The sequence below is a fragment of the Anoplopoma fimbria genome, chromosome 15, assembly GCF_027596085.1.
Source record: "Anoplopoma fimbria isolate UVic2021 breed Golden Eagle Sablefish chromosome 15, Afim_UVic_2022, whole genome shotgun sequence".
NCBI lineage: Eukaryota > Metazoa > Chordata > Actinopteri > Perciformes > Anoplopomatidae > Anoplopoma > Anoplopoma fimbria.
In genome coordinates, this window is record NC_072463.1 from 5,389,705 (window position 1) to 5,410,067 (window position 20,363).

Genomic DNA, 20,363 nt, shown 5'->3' on the forward strand with positions numbered 1-20,363 from the left:
GGCCTGAAAGTGACGTATATACTCGTTGTACAACCACACAGGTGTTTTCACTTATGTTACCCTTTTACGACATGTTACCTCCTCTGAGGCTGTCAGTGCACGTACAGAGTGCACTTCATTGACAGCCCACTCCGTCTTTCCGGCTAAACCTGACTTATTAGTTCAGGGTTTAGTGGAATCACGCATGCTGTACATGCCTAGAACAGCTGCAGACAATTCCAGCCCGATCCAGTTTGAGGAGAGCAGAGTCAATGAGAACACCTGTGTGGCTCTGCAGGGCCTTTAAGAAAATGCCAGGAAATAGTTAAGTGTTTACCTCCCAGGCTCTTAAACATCACCTTTCCTCCACAGCCAGAGATAACATCACATATCCATCATAAGTGCACCTCCTTTTAACTTTCTCTCGCTCACTTTCCCACCATCTAAATCATTGCACACTGTGATTATTAACAACAGAAAAGGCATGTTTACATCATAATGACATAATAATAATAATAAAATAATAATCAATCCTTTATTAGTCCCACAATGGGGAAAACATTTTTTCTCTGCATTTAACCCATCCCGGAGGAGCAGTGGGCTGCAATGAAGCGCCCGGGGAGCATAGGGTTAAATCTTACCTGTCACATAAGGCGAGATCCTGGCTGCGGCCGACTTTAACAAACATCAGCTTGGCGCTGAAGAGCAGCTGCCGCATGATGTCGGTAAGGAGGCAGGCGTCCACCTCTGGGTTGGTCAGCTTACGAGACAGAGAGCGGCATTGGCTGATGAGCTGATGACCACATGCAGTCTGGTCATTGTGCAGGGACAAGATGGCCACGCAGAGGTACGCACTGGGAGCCTTGGAGTTTTAGGAAAAGACAATAATTAGTCTTAGTGGGTGAATTCTACTATAAGACAACTTAATATCAGTATTGTGGTCTGTCTACTATGTAAAATGCTAGAAATAAACTAAACTTTAGGCTTGTTATACTGCACTCAATCAGAAATTCTACATAAAATAATCCATAATTTTAAGTAGAGTAGAATTCAAGGAATATGAGATTGTTACAGTGTTGGTGCACTTAATGCAAGTCGCCTGCAATGAGTTGAAAATGTCTGACCTGTTCGTAGTAGAACTCGCTTCGCAGCAGCTGGTTCTCTGCAGGGTTTGTGCTGAGTTGGATCTGTCGTTGGACCACTTCAGGCAGATGCAGCATCCCATCGAGAGCTTCCTCTGTGACCACGGGGCTTCCTCCGGCTACTGCACAAAGAAAAAAGAGCAGAGAGAGGGACTGGTTGAAATCATCATCATGAATCATCACTGAACTGAGAGCAGCTGCATTTTGGATATTACAGGTGGCAGCTGTGCTTCTTCAGAGTGCGTGTATCAGGATTTTATACAAGGTCAATCCTTTATCCTGCTTTTTTCTAATAGACAAAACATTTTTTTTTCACTCTGAAACAGCAAAGAGGAAATGGTTCACATGCAATTTCTGATTTTATTTAATTTACCTTCAGCTGGCTCCAGCTCATCGTCAGAACTGAACATGGGAAAGAGAAAAAATACATAAATGAATTCAAAACAAAGTCACATGTTTTTCAGGTCAGACACTTGAGCTGAAATGTTGTGAACATACCAGTTTCCAATATAGTTGGATTTATTGTAGGTAAGTGTCAATAGACAGTAACGGACCTCTACAACGCTGTGAATGTACACAACAAGTTGTGTAATAAAACCAGATGTATTCTTTGGAAATCATGCTGTAAAGTTCCTAACTTTTGTGTTATTTCTAGATAATACCACTCGGATGTTCAACGCTGTCCATGAAAACAGGAAACCCCTTGGTTTGTAAAGAATATCATAAGTACAGAACCTAAAACAGATTGTATTTGAGGTTTTTGCACCAGTCTTACTCTGGGTGAAAGTATGCGTAACACTGGTCACAGACTCTGACTTCTTCCTCTCCTGGGCCGCCCTCGACAGCCATCTTATGTTCTGAACACGAGTGACAAACCAGACGGCCACATCTCCGACAATGATGCCGCCTGTTGAACTGAAAAAGCAAGAAACAATCATTTGGTTGTGAAATATTAAAGTACAGACTTGAGGTTATTTAATGTGACGTAAGGTAGGTATATATTTTACATGTTCTCAAGTATTTATTTTTAATATATGACAACATCAGTGAGTCTAACAGTGTTTTTCCCCACTCACCATGGTGAACCTCTCACGCCGGCAGACCATGCACGAGTCCTGCTTGGTGTCAGGGATCCAGTCTTTGCGGGCTGGGGGTTGGTCTGGAGGCTGAAACTTAGCAGATGAGCGCCGCTTTCTCCCTGCAGAGCTTCGATCCTTCTCCCTGTCCGTGCTGTTTGAGGAGGAGGTGTGTGTCGGGGTGCTGCCTGAAATTAAACACAAGAAAGGAATCATTTTCAAAAATAATCAAGAAGAACACATGTTGCAAACCAGGAACTTCAAACAATAGTTTAACACTTAACATTATTCACAACAGAAGCTGCATCCAACAAATAACTTCATTTGCATTTCTCAAAATCTATATTTATTTCTTGGGGAGAGAACATATAATCTCCAACAGTGATTCTTTATGCAGGGAAATTCTCTGTGGAGGATCAATATGTGTATCATATTTGAACTTTTGAACAAATGCAAATGTCTCACTTGCAGAGGTTGTTGGAGATTCGATTCGAATGGAAGATACGGAGGAGCTGTCTTGAGCAGGACATTGCATCAGCGCATCCTGGAGGCTGATTACAGAGTCTGAAAGACAAGCAGTAAAAAATGTTGACACCAGTTGCTGTGGTAACTGGCTGTGCTAAAACATGAGCTTGAAAACTTTACAAAAATAATATTTTTTGGAGCACAAGCACATTTTGTGTTCTAAATTTTGATTCAAGGACAACAATTTATTAAAAATCACTTTCCTAGAAGCTCTCAGGTACCAAAACGGCACCTGAGGGCAACAAAGGCCTCGTCAGTGTGTGTTTATTTGAGTTTGTCTCAGTTATGTGTCAGGTATGTATATGTTACACACACAACACACTGGGCCAGTTGTACCCACTGTTTGTATCTGCATGTGTCACCATACAAAGCTCACTCAGCACTGACCAGATCGAGACCTCTCTCTCGGGGCGCAGGAGAAGTCGAGGGCCTTGCAGGCGTAGTCTGCCAGAAGCTTATCGATGTCCTCGGAGCCGAAGCCGGCCTCCTGACCAACCAGGAGGCTCCGCAGGGTTCGCACCGCCACGTCTGCCCAGTCCACCTTCAGGTTCATCAACAGCTGCTCGAGCATCAGCAGGGGCTCCGACAGCAGGGGGAAATACTCCTGCCTGGCCGCTGGAGGCAGAGTGAGCAACACCTGGAGGAAAAACCACATCCGCTTATATTAACACAAGCTGAAGATATGGAGTAATTCAGCAGCTGTTGGAAAACACAGTTTAATAGTATAAAACCAAGATGTTTGACTAGGACTCATCTTGTAATTTGCCGAATACCAGAAGATTTTAGAGTACAGGATTTTAAAATTGCAAACGATAATACTCAATAATAAAACATTTCCCAGCAGGTGAAATAGAAGAGCTCATCCTTTTCTGCAGAATTATACAATTTTCAGAATTGAAAAGTCGCAACCAGCAAGCCAGGGTTCAAAGACATACAATTATAAAAATAATGAGAACCTTTATATATAGCACTTTTCAAAAAACCAATATTTACAAAGAGCTTTATAATAAACCCAAAAGCAACAACAATAAAAACAGAAATAAAAGATGATATATAAAGGTAAAAAGATAAAAAAAATAATTGTGATTCACATGAAAGCCTGTTTATAAAAGTGTGTTTCTAGAAGGGATTTAAAAGATGAAACTGATATGGCGAGCCTAATCTCCTCAGGAAGTCCTTTCCAAACTACAGACACTCAAATAGAGAAAAGAGCAGTTACCTTTATCTTAAACCTGACAGGTGGATCAACCAAAAGAGAGGATTTAAGGCTGTGTTCCGGCTCATAAATATTTAAAAAGGTCAGCAATATAGTCATCTTCATAGTTCTTTGATATATGGTCTGAGAAAGAGACATCTCTTGCATTCTTTACCATTTTCTAATTTGTGAGCATTCAATCTTTTTAGATATCATGGAGGATCCGTAATTTATTTGCCTCCTAGTTACACTCAGCTTTTCTACATTCTCGTTGCACGCAATTACCACGGAAGAGCTCAAGATTTTTGACAGGAGCCATGTAAGTTGCAAGTACTGCCAAACAGGTGGGTTAGAATGAGTGCCTAGTCATCAGTGTCACGTCGGGACAGATTTATCACTGAGTTGCCAAAAAAGCCTCAGAGAATTTGGCAGGAGGGAGAAGATGGCTTCGAAGTAGAAGGAATTGGCGGAGCATCAAATATAATTGCAACACACATATCTGTTGTCTTAAGATTGTTTAAGGTCAAGCCAAGTGAGAAAACGAGGTCGAGTGTATGAATTACATGAGTGGGCTCGTTGACAGATTGATTAAGTTAAAAGACGCAATAAGCTGCACAAAATCAGAGACAAGCAAATGTGATAGGCAAATATTAGGCGTGTAATTTAGGATTTTTTTGACCACTCGAAGGAAAACTGCTGTCTGCGACGGACAGCATGAATTAAATGTTCTGTTCTTTGAGTGAACTGTGAGGATATTATAATTAAAAGTAAATAAAGTAAAAAATTCAAAAGAAAACAACATTTTCCAAAGAATTCAAATCAGATAGATTAAAAATGTGTATTAATTGTTAATGGATAACTATTCATGAAATATGATATTTCTAAAGTCTACCAGCTGTTTATAAGATGCCTTGTTTACATTTATGTAACAGCACATACACTGATGCAGATATCACCACTTAATACTTTAGGTGCAGCACTCACAAACCTTAGAGCCCAGGTGGAGGGCGTGGATGTGACGTCGACGTGCCGGAGACACCTGCGTCTGGAAGTGCAGAGTGAGGTAGTCAGCCAGGAAGTGACAGGCAGCCAATCCGGGGCGGCGGTCCAGAGCGCGCTCACAAACGTCTAGTCCGACCACAAAATCTGAGAGACCCTCCAGTAACTAAAGAAAATAGGGAAGAGACGAAGCACATTAATAAAAAGAGAGAAATTATTACAGCAGTAACTAAATATGATCTTAACACTTAAAGACCTTAGAAACACTTATAAGGATTTCTCTATTCAACATAAAGCTGAATGAATTTAAAAGGATGAAAGTATATTTCAAATTTACTTGTGTTATTTTAAAGCCTAAAATGTATTTCAGTCTAAAGATAAAGGGACGTTAAGCGGACTTGACCTGGAAAGCCTCATCTGTCTGACCCTTCTCCAGCAGATGAAGCAATTGTTCAGTCTGTAGCTTCAGCATCAGCTGGGCGGATACAGGATACAGTTCAACCCACTGTGCACAAAGAGCAAACTCCTGCAAAAAAAGGGAAATAGAGATTACTTAGAATTGATAATGAGAAAAAACAAACATGTGTTTTAGAGATTAAGGCGTTACGTTTTTGTTTGACATCCCAGAAGCTATGAGTGACAAATTACTAAGTAAACTGCTGCAGGTGTGTTGTACTTACTTTTGCCTCCACCATCATAGATAACATGGACTCAGAGTTTGTCTTGGACTCCGTCCTAAGCTCCTGCCAAGTAGCCCATGGGAACGGAGGCTGTAAACTCAACATCTGCAACAAGAGGAAAAAAATAAAACAAAGTCAAATATTCAACATGACAGTCTAATCGTGACAAAGTATGTCAACACCAGACAAGAAAAATATCTAGTGAATGCCAAACTTTGATAAAAAGGCAACCCAGGTGCAAAAAGAGAACTGAAGTCAGACAAAAGTTACCACATTACAAGGACAGGTGTTTATTTCACAGTTTTGATATCAACAATAACTCTCCTTTCTGCTGTTTTGACAGCTTCTACATTCATCTACTTGGTTTGAATCCTTGCATGACCACTTTGCTGTATACATTTCTCTGTAGATTTTAAGTAACTCAGTCTCAGCTTTATAAATTACCTGGTGATAGATGTCCAGTTCTTTCTTCTTGAGCTCTAAGTCCGTCCTCAGCGACGTGTCTGTGCTCGGGTCATTGAGGCAGAACTCGAGCAGCTCCAGGCAGGGAGACAGAGGCCAACGCTCCAGAGCCTGGAGGGCAACACGGGCTCGAAGGTCGGCATCCTGAACGCGGAACAGCTGACCGATGCCTTCATCTCCATCTGAAGATAAACAGGAAGAAGAACAACAAACATTTAAGTTACATTTATTACAATTTTAAGGAACTGCTGCATTCATCATATGTTGTATTAAGGAATACACAAAATTGGAAGAAAGCTTCTGAAATGATCAGTGATAACAAGAAGACGAGGAAGAGAGGTGCTGTTAATTTATTTTTTAAATGTAATCTGCTCAAGAAGTTCATAAACATGCATTTTATAGTATGAGGAACACAGAAAAAGGGCTTGGACTGGCATCTGGACTGCAACATGTTTCAATCATAGTGCAACTTTCTCACATTTTTATTCTCTTTATTGTCAATATCAATTAATCTTATCTTTAATATGATTGAGTGTCTGTTCAGTCTATAAAATGTCACAAAATTGTGAAAAATGCATTCACAGAACACAAGGTTACGTCTCAAATTATTTTGTTTTGTTCAAAACCCAATATCAATTTACTGTATATATTTATTTACAGTGATAGAAAACACAGAAAAAGGAGTAAATCTGAACATATGGAACCAGTGAACGTTTGTCATTTTTGCTTAATAAATTATGTTTATTGTTTATAACAAATTGTTGTCAGTTAAAAAATGTACTGTTGATCAACATAAAACAACTACATGTACGTGCTGCATATACATGTAGCTTGGCAACAATAATGTGCTTGTTTCCTACAAAAAATAAAGTCACCTCAGTATTTTTTTAGGTTGAACCTGATACTAAAAAGCACTTAAAGTGTCACTAAAGCATCTGATAAACTTCAATATGCTGCCCTCTGTTAAAATCCATAATATCTCATAATTTCTCACCTTCTAAGGCAGCACAAGCAAGCAGCCGGTCTCTTAGCGCCCCCTCCTGGCTGCAGCCTTGCCCGTACAGCTCCAGCAGACTGAGGGCCCGGCTGAGGTCTCTGTCGGACAAAGCCTTCTGGAAGGCCTCAGCAGCCACGGCCTGGGCGACTTCATCTTGAGGCCCAGACAGCAGGAGACTGACGAGGGGTTTCCCACAAACGACCGCCCCAAACCCTGCAGAACCCTCCTCGCCCTCATTTGACAGGGCGCCCAGCAACGGCTCAGCCATGGTGTGAAGGTAGGCCCGGAGAATAGGGAACTCCTTCAGGAGGTTATCTGCTTCACGAGAAATCTGCTCTCCATCTAGTGCAATCTCTTTACGGCTGCTACGGAAATAGCCAGACCATCCAGAGGATTGTGTCCGGGCGGTTTCTCCTTTGCAGGCACTCAGACACGCCAGTGTGGCCAGTAAAGGAGAGCGAGACTTGAGGAAGGACAGGGCCGATGGTGTGAGGAGGAATGAGCTAGAGGAAGAGGGGGAGGAGGTGGAGGAGGAGGATGAATGAGATGGCGGCGAGGTGGAGAGGTTGGTGGGAGTATGGGAGTGGTCGTCCACTGAGTCCTCAGACTCCGAGCTCCCATCAGACTGAGGCTCTGTGATTCCCAGGGTTGACATGTGCTCCTGAGCATGCTGTTGGAGCAGGACGGACAAACTGGCCACACCGAACACGCCGTCGTCTTTCTTGGCCTGGTTGGAGTCTCCGTCATCACCTGGACAGGAGATCCACACAGGCAGAGTCTCACAGCATCGCTGGACGATCACCTGCTGGACGCTCAGTCGTAGACCTTCCTGCTGCAGCAGTGACAGCACTCTGGAGATAATACAGGACATGAAATAGTTGGGTAAGCTGTTCACATCACTCCGTTTGATCTCATTTCACCTTTGTTGTAGATATTCTCTATCACACCATCATTAGTGGATGGTTTAGCAGCGATCCAAGAGGAATATTTAATAATTTTTCCTCATTTTGCAGCTCTCAAACATAAAAAAAGCCTCTATTGTGTCACAGCTTCTACAATCATTCTTATAATAATTTTGCGTTTATTTTGTTAAGCACTTTTCATAGAAAACAGTTTACAAGGTGCTTTACAAGAATAAAATATCATTAAAATAAAATATATAATAAAAATATAAAACAGTAAAAAGATTCAACACAGATGTTAAAAACAACCAAACAGATGTTTTTGGTATTAAGCAATTTGCAGCGTTAAATGTCATAGGATGAACAAGTAAGATGAGTGTCACTGTTATTGTCAACTAGCACAGTAAAGCATAAAAATAAATGTAAAACTATATTGATTTCATTATAATTCAGGTAAACTATAATTGCACCGTGTCAGACCATTTCTACAGCACACCAGCTGTGAGGCTCACATGTTAGCTGCAGTTCAGGTAAAATGTATAACAAGGTGAGGAATAACACAAGCATGCAAACTGCACCTTTAGGTATTCTTGTTCAGGTTGATTGTGCGTACCTGTCAGGAGACACCTGTCTGTCAAACAGCAGGTGGGAGAGGAGCTGGAACGGGGCTTGAAGCAACACCAGCAGGGGATTCCCGAGCTTCACTTCACTGCTCTGATCTAAGAGGAACAGTAAGAAGAGGAAAACCAGAATAAAAACTGATGTAACAAGAAGAAGAGTCACTGCTGTCACCTGGTATCACTATTTAGGTTAGAACTGCTGTAGTTTGGTATAAAAGTGAGCGTATTACTTAGCGCCTGCTTATTTTATTCCCAGTACTAACTGGGTTAATGTAGTTGGGATGAGTGAGTGTTATGAGACCGAGATAATGAGGTCCGAGCACTATGCCTGTAAACTATTTAAACTTTTGTTAGAGGTTGTTTTTGGCAGAAAAATAATCTTACATATATGTAATTCTGTTTTAAGATCAGCATCTTTCCAAAACAGACACGTAAAGCATATCGTTTCCTCAATGACAAGTTACTTTACCTTCTGAACCAAGGCTGCGCACTAACACAGATGCCAGTGTGTTGACGTAGTCGAGGAAACTGCGCACGTAATCTGGTCTGGCGAGATCTCCGTCTGGCTCGAAGGGGCAAAGCTGATCCAGAGAACGAAGCAGCTGCTTCATGCTGGAGCGCACGGGGTGGGCGTCCAGCTCCGACTGCTTCAGACTGGCCTGTTCAACCAACTGTGCCAGCAGAGCGCTGCCCACACTGCCCTCTGTTCAAACGAGAGGGTAAAATCATACAGATATCTAAATTGTATTTGACAATTACAGAAGACGTGACAAACAGTCCTCTCAAATCCATACGGAAACATGCAACAGATCCAAGTGTAAGATATTAATTTGTTTGACATGTACAGTTCAACATTTGACGACCAAAACAGCATCTTTATGTCCATGGTTACTGAGCCGACCTGTGCCATCTGTAGCAGTGCTCAGGATGTGCAGGGTGGTCTCCAGACGCTGAGATAGAGCGAGCCGAGCAGCGATGCACTCTTCACTCAGGGCCGGGTAGCAACACAGGAGCGCTTCCTGGATGCAGCAACCAAACGGGTACCAGTTGAACACTTGGTCGTCCACAACAGCTTCTATGAACAAGAGAGGACCCATAGAAAAGAAAATATTCTGTAACATTTCCTTCATTTTTTATATTTAATCTCTGGTCAAGAAAGTTATTTTGTCTGCAAGTCATTGTAAGAGTGTTTGTTCACATTATATGAGCAGCTAAATGGCGTGTAAATATCCATGTAACTACAATGTTCTTATTCCCATCATGAAAATGTTTGAGTATTTGTATTTACCGGTTTTGACAGAGCTCTTATTAGTGCCAGAATGATTCAGGATCTTGTTGATCTGCTGTAATACCATAGGAAATCCACAAATCCCCTCAGAATGGGGAATTTTAGGGTCAATTCGTACTCCTGTGGAGGCAGACGGGGATTAAAATGACTACATGTGTAAAGCTGCAAATAAACACGACACTGTAGCAGCTCTGCAACCTGCATCATCTATATAAATCATCAAGAATGCTTAAAACTCTTCCAAGAAAGACCCTAATGCTCTCAAAAACTGCATACCTCGGGCCTCCAGGCTGCTGCTGAGTCTGCGCTCTGCGGTGTCCAGCAGTTGTCGTGACGTCTTCCAGAGCTGACAGTGGCAGCAGGCCAGGTCGAAGGCAGCCATGGCCGCCGGGCTGAGCTCCTCCAGCAGCGTGTAAAGGAGGCCAGAGGGGTCTGAGGTGCAGCGGCTCAGCCAGTAGCCGTCCTCCAGTGAGGGCATCGGGTGAGCGGGGGTGCTGAGGAGACGGTCTGCTATGTCTGAGATGGAGTAGAAAGCAACACCTGTGGGAAAAAGATTCTGAGTTATCTACTGTGCATGATGCATATATAATAAGTGGCAATAAAACCATAGAAAATGTAAACATGTGTAAACATGCGGCTGTGGCACATGAGGTAGAGCGCTTGTCCCGTAACCACAAGGTTGGTGGTTCAAACCCCTCTACCGGCAACATGCCGAAACCTAACCCCATTGCTCCCCGGGCGCTTCATTGCAGCCCACTGCTCCTCCGGGATGGGTTAAATGCAGAGAAATAATTTCCCCATTGTGGGACTAATAAAGGCTTAATTATTATTAAAGCACAAAATACATATGAATGTAAGTAAAACATTGCATTTTATACATTATTTATATATTATTTTGTAGCTAAATGTATTCAAAGTCTATATATATGATATTTCCAGCTAAGAGACTTCCAGTAAAGAAGTAAAACCTTCAACATCAACACTGAAAAAGAGGGACATATTCTTATAATAAATCAAAATGTATGAAAGGAGGTCAACTTGCTCTCACTCTCCCACCTATGTTACAGCAGCTTCACATCTATTCTCTTAAAAATATTCAAAGACATTTTTGCTTTAATGACTATAAAAACAGATTAAAGCAAGGGTCGGTAATATATTTCTAGACCTTTTTGGTTATATTTGTTAAATTCTCTTGACAGCAATCAATAAAACAAAGGCTCTAACAAATATTAGAAAGCTATCTTTGGATTGAGCTGAAGCAGGTGATTCAAAATGCATTTTATTTCTTGAATTAAGAGCAAAATAAAAACCTAAGTAGGAAAAAAATGTTGTCAAACCTGCAGCAGCAGCACTTCCGATGGCCTGCAGCGTTGACAGCCCACTGCTGCCCAGCCGACACCTTCCTCCCACTGACACAGCCGCTGTCCCCAAACCCTCTGAGGAGGACGAGGATGAAGACATAGACTGGGTCTCCATCTTCTGCTCCACCCGTCCCAGCTCCACAAGCACCTCTTTGTAGCGCTCCATGAACACCAGCTCACCACAGCAGGCAGACGCCTCCAGATCAAACACCAGAGACACCTGCAGAAAAGCCAAGAAATACACTGTTATATAAAAGTTTACCTGAATCATAATTTGGTAGTAAGTATAAGAGTTGTGGAAAGTGTTATTACTGGTAGTAATATTATAGGTTTTGCAAATACACACAAAAACAAGTCCAGCTCGCCACACAGACCTGATGAGCCTCCATGAAGTTTCCTCGGCGGATGCAGGACATGAGCAGAGACTCTGGAGGGGACAACATGGCGGGGACCAGCCAGCTGTGTGGACCTCCACAGGGGCAAACCTCCAACTCCACAAAACCTGTCCCTCCTCCACCATCTGACAAAAGGATAAATAAACAGTTCATAAATCTACACAAACAGCAAAAGACTTAAAAAACAAAAGCTCTGAATTCCCCTGAAGGAAAAAAATCCTGGATCCAAGTAATCTGAATGAAGCAAAGACTTTATTTAAAAGCTTAATTCACTGCGACTAAAAACACATCTTTTCTCAAGGAAGAAAGCAAACCCAACATACTCAAACTGCAATTTTCACTTCACAATAATATGATTTATGAACTCCGGTTTATTCTGAAAAACAACATTTTAATGGTGGAAAACAAAAAATTTGATCTGAATCATTGTGATTTGAAACAGACCAAATCAATCAACCTAATAAAGGACAGGCTGTTGTTTACGTGTTACCTGAGGGACTCGGGCTAACTTCTCTATTGTGTTTCTCCACTGAGGTTTGTCTCTCTGCAGCGGGTCTCCCTGGCCTCCTCCTTCTCCTCAGGCTCGAGCTCTTGCTTTGTCCCAGAGGAGTGACGGGAGAGCTGACCGCTGACATCTGGAGAGGACTTTCTGAACCTGGAAGTGAATTTACCATCAAGATTTAGAGAGAATTAATGCAACAATTCTATTTGAACTCATAATAGATAAGAATAAGAATGACCACACACATTAAGATGAGACACCAATCAAATGTTTGTGAATTTGAGTTGTTTCCTTTGCTATGTCTTTGCATGCAGAGAGGTAAGTCAAAAAACTGAAAGCTGAAGACACATCTTGTCCATCTCACCACTTCCGCTGCCCTGATTGCTGGTGATGATCTGCAGCCTCCACTGAGCCTCTGCAGTGCGTTTGGTCAACCTCTGCAGACGAGCCCCGAACGTCTCACCCGTCACCGAGCAGCCGAGGTTCTCCGCCGCCTCGGCCTCTCGAAGAAGTGCTCCCCCCGCCTCCTGTCCCTCCTGGCCCAGCATACACATGCCCTCCAACCCTTCTTTGAGCAGCTTCAGGAAACCCGTCATGGCCGTCCCGTCGGACAGAAACCCCCTGCAGCCCTGGATGAAGTGTCCCAGCTCCAGGTGACTACGGCGGGCTGCCGACGGTGAACTTGAACGCAGCTTCTGGTTCTTTATTGGGCTGTACTCAGTCTCATCTGGGTTTGTGTTTTTTGCGTTTGATAAAAGTTCTGACTGAGTGGCATTCCCTGTGTTCTGGCTCAAATTTGTGTCTTTTTGGATCTGCTGGGCAAAGTCAGCGGTGCACAGGAAGAGAAGGGAGAAGATGTTCTCCAGGAGCTCCAGGCGGAACATGGCAGGAACGGCCTCCAGATAGAGCTGACACTCTGACAGGTAGTGCTGGAACAGCAAATGGCAACCTGGAGATCACAACAAACAGAGAAGAACAACGTCGGGGTTCGACAAGATTATTCTTGATGTTTTAAAGCACAATCGAGAAGTTGAAGCTGGAATATTACCCCCTCCCCCAGGAGGAGGAAAAAACTTGGATATTCTTTAAGATTTAAGTATTTTTTTTGTCAAGGGTTGGATCAACTTCATCACAATACAGACGGTGACGCTTGCTGTGTATTATTCCTGCAGTGTATGAACTAATAACATTATACTTTGCAATTGGATTGGAACCATGCTATCATAAGCATCCAGACTTTGCAGTGATCAGACGAAAACAAATGAATGATGTGGATGAGCGGATTGCTTTTGTGCATCAAAGGATATCACCATGTTTCATACTTTTGCAACCCCTTATTAGGTCATGGAATTCAATGCCGGTGCAATCTGTGGTGTGATGAGGTTGACAAAAAAAATCCCACAATTTTTCCAAGTTTTGCAAATTTATGACTTTATAATCTCAGGATATGTTTGTTATTATATTGTTGTAAATTTGTGAGTTTTTTCTTGTAAATTCACAACTTGGAATCTTGGAAGTTCTGAGTTTTTCTCTGAATGTTACCCCCCTCACCCAGCTCCATATTCTTTATTTTATTTTACCCACAATGGCCCTACAACGCCTTTGTACTAATGCATTGTTTTTAAAAGTCTTATTTTGTCAGTTCAAAATGCAGAGATAATCAGCTTGACATAAAATATAACAGAGAAAACGAGGAAATTCCATATTTTAGAGGCTGAACACAGCAAATACCAAAATTAACTACAAATACTGTATATATAAATGGGTTAACCATGACGATACCAAAGTCTACTTTTTTAGTAAGCAAGATTATAATCAGCGAAAACGATCAGACAGGAAACCTTTCTATCATCTGTCATGAAACTGAAAATTCACGCAGAAACTAAAGACAGCGTTCGTACCTTCTGAGGACGTTGGGGTTTTGGTTTGATCCATTTCTGCTTCAGATTGCTGGTGTTGCTGCATCGAATTTGAGTATTTATGTGCATTTACACAGAGAGCATAGATGGCATACTTCATGGCACAGAAGCCCTGGAACAAAACCATGTTCCTCTGCGCACCAGACCTGAGATTACTGACGACCTCAGTGTCTTCTGCAGGGAAAAGAAAATGACATTATTCTTTTGGCAATTTACCCCAACAAATGAATGTCTGACTGTGATAGACAAACATTAAAAGAGAGACCAATGAAGATGCTGACCTGTTCCTGGTGAATTTGGCAGTTGCTGCAGCAGATCCAGAATCTTGCGCTCCTCAAACTGAGCCAAAGGAGTCAGAGAATGCAGAATATAGAGAGCAGAGTGGTTGTCCAGAGTGTGCAGCTGTGCCAGCAAGGCCTCCGTGGAAATCCCTCTGCAAAGACACAATTAAAAAAGACGTAAATATTAAAAATAAATACTGATTTACATGCAGTCAAACTTTGGAAAAACAAACAAACAAATGCTTACGGATTGTTGTTTTTACACCAATCAAGTATTCCAAGCTGAGAGGACAGAAGATCAGAAAACTCCTGCAGAACAGAGTCGTTGGCTGGTGCCTAAAAAGAAAACGATTGTTTCAGCAAATGACATTAAATAGCTGTAAAAGAACTGTAGAGGCGGAGGTCTAAGCGGATGTCTGACCTGCTCTCGGTGAAGGATGCTGAGCAGCGTTTGAGCCGAGCTCAGACTGCGACACTGAGTCCATCCGAGGAGCAACAGCAGACGAGATAAAGGCTGGAACTCCAACTTCAGTAAGTCCTTCAGCTGAGAAAACTCCTCGTGTTTAATCAGGTCAAGTGCAGTAACCTACAGGAAGGAACCAATCTTATTACATTATTGCATTTCATCACATGTGATTGCTAACCAGCTTCACTTGACTATCAGGATCCAGTTCTAATTATGAAAAATACAGAGTCATGACACTGCTGAAAGAAGACTGTGTACACTCTATTACTTCCTGTGGGAATTTGAATATAAATAAAAACATTTTTACTATTTTTTACAGTGGTTTACTTACCAGGACCTGCTCAAGGAAGTGCTTTCCACTACTAAGGCACTCAAAATAAATGGTCTTCCAGATGGTTGGACGGTCCTTGTGGCAACATAAACTGAGGGCCAGTTTCTCTGCTTCAGGAAGGTCCACTAAGAGGGCGATATGAGAATAGTGGAAACAATCTGAGTATTACGATCCATAACAGGCTATTAATTAAAGTTAAAGTTACTACAAGGGGGTTCCAACTGGTTATGACCAACATGAGCAAACGAGACCATCAGCAAGAAGATTTGCAATTTCTATGCAGTTATTCTGGCAGGATCAGCAAAGAGATAAAGAAAATTTGACTACAGAACAAAAACTTTAATAACCCCCTTGCGTTCAAGTTGCAGTCTACATCCATGTCATCAAATGTCACAGTGACCTTGACCTTTGACCAATTGACCACCAAATTCTAATCAGTTCATCCTTGAGTCCAAGTGGATCTTTGTGCCAAATTTGAAGAAATTCCATCTCGGCATTCCTGAAATATCGCGTTCATGAAAATGGGATGTAAGGAGGTATGGACATACAAATAAACCCAAAACAAAGCGTCTAAGACCGTGACTGTAGCCGACGCTGAGGCATACAAAACTAAAAAGGGAAAGTGATAGGAGCATGGGCAAAAACAAGAGTCAACGGTGGTCATTCAACAAAACAAAGCTTACTTTGTTTCTCCATCGTCATATTACAGTTATTAATCTAACATAGCCACTAACAGATCCATAAGCTCATCACCATCATCCTGCTAACATCTGTGTTTAAAGCTCGCTTCCAAAATGTACACGATAGCCAGATAATTATATCAAAGACACAAGGAGGTAGGGCTCGTGGAAACACTAAAGACTTGGTAAATAACATATTATGGGATGCATTTAAGGGTAAACCATTGTTCAACATTTCATTGTATCTTCATTTTCCTTGATATAAGCTTAGTTTGTGTCATTAGTAAAATACAAATTGAATAAGAATATATGTCATCATTACATATAAGCTAAACCATAAACCACCCATCAATCTCCACTATTGGTTTAATGCCACATTATAAACACCTTTAGAAAATGAAAGAAAAACTATGTAGACGCTAACAAAACTGCAGAGGAGCAAGAAAGTCACGTGTAAGGTTTTTCAGACACTCAGTAAAATCTGCCAAGTGTTCGCAACCACAGAAGAAGAAGCGTGATTAAAAGAGGAAAAGAGGTAATGCTAACGTTTGCTCTTTGAAAAAGAAGGAACAGAAGAAAAAACTTATATAAATATGTTATATCCGTTACTAGAAGATAAAAAAAACAAAAAACTGACTGCTAAAACAGCTCAGAGGAGGAACTGATTAAAGGAAGTTGGAACATAAAAGGCTATTTCACAAAGCAGACTGGTCAAACTAGTCAACAAAATAATTACTTAAAAGGGCCACATCACAAGTTCATACTGAAATGTATTTTTAGTTAAAGTAAAAAACTAATCTTGAGGATCCCAAAACCATGTTTACATCAAATAATGCTGAACTTTAAATGATGAATTGTAGAGTTGAGGGTGAGAAGTTTATGTTGCACCACAACCTGTTAATATCAGACTGAGCTAAACTTCTTCAATGGGCTTCTCGTTGTCAGAGCTGAACACACTCAAGACTACCTTGTGTATCGGGCGCGCTCCTCAGCAGAAGATCCCTCTGAAGTCTCAAAGCGGCGGAGCAGTAAACGGAGACGAGGGCATCGCGGCGAGGGCGAAGCAACGAGCTCAGGATCCTCTCCTCCTTCAGCGGCTTGTCTCTGGACGCCCACAGCGCCTCGCACAGCGCCTCCAGCTGCACGCCGCTTCCACCGGAGCTCCACGGCATCACAGACAACACGGCGTAGATCTCCTCCACCCACTCCTCCACCTTCTCCGGCCTTCTCTCCGGCTTTCCCAGTTCCTTCATCAGGTGTTGGATGAACGTGTGCTGCAGAGTACGGTCCTCTGGGCACGACTTGTCCTGCAGGAGAAGGAGAAAAATGAGCAAAATCTAACCGTAGAATCAAAAGCTTTATTTTAACTCTCTCTGTGCTTTGAGGGTTTGAAGATAAATGCTGTGAAAAATAATTTTACCATACTTTATAAACAGAAAACAATAGTATATAGATTATATACAGACCCACTTACTATGTTTAAACCATTTCAGATGATCATTTTGTATTCAAGACACACAGAATAAAGTATATTAGTCATTTTTCTGTCTCTTCTGACAATCAGTAATCAGCCATCAGTTTTATAAATTCAATGGACACATGTACATAAAAGAGATTTTAATTCTACTTTAACATTTGTGTCTCGTGATTTTTAGAGATTTTAATAATACTGCTTTGTAGTAATACTATGTTTGACTCTACCTGTAAGAAATGTGTTAAAGTCTGGGCGAGTCTGGGCTTCTTTTTCTCTAATAAGGTTTGCAGGCAAGTCTCAACAGCAGCATCTGTTGTCCTTGAATGCTCTGCTGCTTTTTTCTCAGACTGTGTGTCCAAGAAGGCCTGGTGCAACTCCTGCTGAAAGATAATATATCTCAGTCTATAGTCACAACATGTAAAACAGAACACATCAAGTTAATCTTAGTACAAGTTTTTTTCTCAATCTGAACACTTTCCTATCTAGTTTTTACATCTTCATTATCAACAGGAGACGGAAGTTAAATCAGATGAAATGATAATAACCTTGAGAACGGTGTCTGGTATGCTCTCTGAGCCCAACTCCTCCAGGAGGAGCAGGAACTCCAGTTCTCTTCTTACATCGAGAGGCACCTGAAGCGGACAGTAAACAAGAGTAGAGTTACCTTGTCATATACAACGTTGTCTGCTTTATGAAATAGCACAGTGACATTTTTGAAATTGTCTATGTGGTCCCAACTAAAGATTTGACTAAAAAAAAATATGTTTTAAGTTAACACAAACAGAGATGCTCTCAAATACCAACATACAGCTGGAGGATGACGTGAGTAAACATGCTGTTTAAGAGTAAGTCAAAGAAGCACAACAGAGCGAGCTGCAAAACTGGATTCTTCATAGTGTTACCTGCTCTTCTGTCCATTTCTCCAAAACCTGAAGCCAAAACCAGGCCAGTTTGTGTGGACTGCCCACAGACTCCCATCTGCAAAGTAAACAGAGTGTGAGTAGTGATTAAATCCACAGCACAAAATAACCCTACTATGAGGGTTCGGTTTTGGAACCTTTGGCAGACTTAATAATAATACTGCCTTACATTTGATTTATGTAAGAATTCACATTTTTACACACAAGGAAGAAAAAAAATGTCTTGTGAGCATGCAGCTGCGTGACTCACTTTAAATTGTAAGGGTGGCAGACAATAGCTTTGATTATGTCTCGTAGATTTTCTGAAAGTCCTCCCGTTGAGTTAACCAGCTGTGGCACACAGGCATTGGCCAACTCCCACTCTCCGTGCTGCAGGCACCTCTTGAAGTACTCAAACAGGTCCTGAAGAGAGGTCTCAGCCTCACGACCGAAGGGATGCATGGCCGGTTTCATTGTGATGCTCCTCTACTCAGCTGTCACAACTGGACAAGCAACTTAACTTTCATATAGACGAGGAGGACACTTGAGCTTTCCTCACCTGAAACAAAAAGCAAACGCTGTCTGAGTTTAAAGTTTGACAAAACAAAGAAAAGCAAATATTATGTGATTGTAAAGTCAATATATACAATTGGATACTTGTTTAAACAAATATAATTATATCTGCAAATAACCATACATTCACTTTAAACAACTTTTGAATACATGCAGTTGGTAATTCGTTGTTTACTTTACATATGATTAGTGTTAGAGCGTTTCATTTATTAAACAATGGGTTTGTTGGTTCTGGATAAGCGGCTTTGTTTATAATTCTTAAAGCTTCTTTTTGAAGTCTAAAAATTTGATTTGCATTTGTTTCAACACAGTAAGTCATGTATGGCAGTATAAATGAACAATATAGTGTATGAAGCTTATTTTAATATTTATAGTATGGCTATTTCTTTTTCTTTGCATTGACAAAAGCTACATGGTTTACAGCATCATTTTTTTTATGTAATCACTCCCTAAAATTGATTTCAGACACTTTTAATTTCATGATCAATTGTTTGTTTGTTTTGTAAATTTGAACTATTTCCAAAAACAGTGAACTGAACTTGCTTGCTAACAGTCTTTAATCAATACATATGTTTTCAAGGACACATCACACCACTCACATGCAAGACCTGAATCATAAATATGAGATGTTTTACAGTTAAGGTTACACAACTTGTATCTTATTTAGCAAGTATAACCTTTAATCATCTCTTCAAACAAACAATGCAAGATTTAAATTAGCCTTTAAATAAGCCTTTAAAATAAAAAAAGTGTCCATCTTTTCTCTGACAGACCGATTTGACAGCTATGTTGCCAAAAATGTCTCCAGTTAGCTAGCATTAGCATTAGCTACAAATCTTGCTGACTGGCTTTAGCTGAAACATTAAGTCAGCTAACTTCCGTAGCAGCTGACAGGCACTCATATAAATCAAAAACAAGTTAGCAAGTATTTAATAAAGTGACTTACTCATTTCTTTGTGGTGTTTCCCCCGAAACTGGGGACTATTTACACTCCTAGCTCCTGTTGTTTCTCGACCTGTTATGCGAGGAGGCTAGCTGCATGTGAACGGTGGTCATGTGACAAAATCAGCTGATTCTCACACGCTGGTTGGTCAAAGGTTGGGACGAGGTGGGCGTTCCCTTTTACCGGTGCATTCAGGTGCTGTCGGAAATACCGCGATTAAAAAACAGTAGTTTACAGTCAAAAGTTTGGACACACCTTCTCATTCAATGGTTTTTCTTTATTTTTATTTTTATTTTATATATATTTTTATTTTATATATTTTTTTATTTTATATACATATACACAGTACCAGTCAAAAGTTTGGACATACCTTCTCATTCAATGTTTTTTCTTTATTTTTCTTTTTATTTTTATATTTTTTTTTATTTTTTTTATTTTATATATATATATATATATATATATACAGTACCAGTCAAAAGTTTGGACACACCTTCTCATTCAATGGTTTTTCTTTATTTTTATTTTTATTTTAAATATTCTTTTATTTTATATATATATATATACAGTACCAGTCAAAAGTTTGGACACACCTTCTCATTCAATGGTTTTTCTTTATTTTTATTTTTATTTTAAATATTCTTTTATTTTTTATATATATATATACAGTACCAGTC

At 40.8% G+C, this 20,363-nt stretch overlaps 1 protein-coding gene across 2 annotated transcripts in view; it reads right to left on the reverse strand.

Annotated features, from left to right (window-relative positions):
- The window catches only part of zfyve26 (zinc finger, FYVE domain containing 26), a 31,057-nt gene extending 11,265 nt beyond the window's left edge, over nucleotides 1-19,792 (reverse strand). Inside the window, exons 1-32 of one of the 2 annotated variants that reach the window (XM_054614624.1) lie at nucleotides 19,693-19,792; nucleotides 18,445-18,732; nucleotides 18,177-18,252; nucleotides 17,820-17,906; nucleotides 17,502-17,651; nucleotides 16,768-17,107; nucleotides 15,121-15,245; nucleotides 14,745-14,909; nucleotides 14,571-14,659; nucleotides 14,324-14,475; nucleotides 14,025-14,213; nucleotides 12,488-13,072; nucleotides 12,112-12,276; nucleotides 11,601-11,746; nucleotides 11,203-11,446; nucleotides 10,142-10,405; nucleotides 9,866-9,985; nucleotides 9,479-9,652; nucleotides 9,047-9,280; nucleotides 8,571-8,676; nucleotides 7,053-7,906; nucleotides 6,041-6,240; nucleotides 5,597-5,701; nucleotides 5,320-5,442; nucleotides 4,906-5,082; nucleotides 3,110-3,359; nucleotides 2,663-2,761; nucleotides 2,198-2,385; nucleotides 1,897-2,036; nucleotides 1,495-1,523; nucleotides 1,104-1,243; nucleotides 621-841 (exon numbers count right to left, since the gene is read on the reverse strand). In XM_054614624.1, coding sequence (XP_054470599.1) covers nucleotides 621-841; nucleotides 1,104-1,243; nucleotides 1,495-1,523; nucleotides 1,897-2,036; nucleotides 2,198-2,385; nucleotides 2,663-2,761; nucleotides 3,110-3,359; nucleotides 4,906-5,082; nucleotides 5,320-5,442; nucleotides 5,597-5,701; nucleotides 6,041-6,240; nucleotides 7,053-7,906; nucleotides 8,571-8,676; nucleotides 9,047-9,280; nucleotides 9,479-9,652; nucleotides 9,866-9,985; nucleotides 10,142-10,405; nucleotides 11,203-11,446; nucleotides 11,601-11,746; nucleotides 12,112-12,276; nucleotides 12,488-13,072; nucleotides 14,025-14,213; nucleotides 14,324-14,475; nucleotides 14,571-14,659; nucleotides 14,745-14,909; nucleotides 15,121-15,245; nucleotides 16,768-17,107; nucleotides 17,502-17,651; nucleotides 17,820-17,906; nucleotides 18,177-18,252; nucleotides 18,445-18,647 — 6,140 coding nt within the window. In that variant the 5' untranslated portion in view covers nucleotides 18,648-18,732; nucleotides 19,693-19,792. Of the gene's footprint in view, nucleotides 1-620; nucleotides 842-1,103; nucleotides 1,244-1,494; nucleotides 1,524-1,896; nucleotides 2,037-2,197; nucleotides 2,386-2,662; nucleotides 2,762-3,109; nucleotides 3,360-4,905; nucleotides 5,083-5,319; nucleotides 5,443-5,596; nucleotides 5,702-6,040; nucleotides 6,241-7,052; nucleotides 7,907-8,570; nucleotides 8,677-9,046; nucleotides 9,281-9,478; nucleotides 9,653-9,865; nucleotides 9,986-10,141; nucleotides 10,406-11,202; nucleotides 11,447-11,600; nucleotides 11,747-12,111; nucleotides 12,277-12,487; nucleotides 13,073-14,024; nucleotides 14,217-14,323; nucleotides 14,476-14,570; nucleotides 14,660-14,744; nucleotides 14,910-15,120; nucleotides 15,246-16,767; nucleotides 17,108-17,501; nucleotides 17,652-17,819; nucleotides 17,907-18,176; nucleotides 18,253-18,444; nucleotides 18,733-19,692 lie in introns of both variants that reach the window. The other variant, XM_054614623.1, reaches the window with a different exon arrangement.
- Between the last annotated feature and the right edge of the window lie 571 nt (nucleotides 19,793-20,363).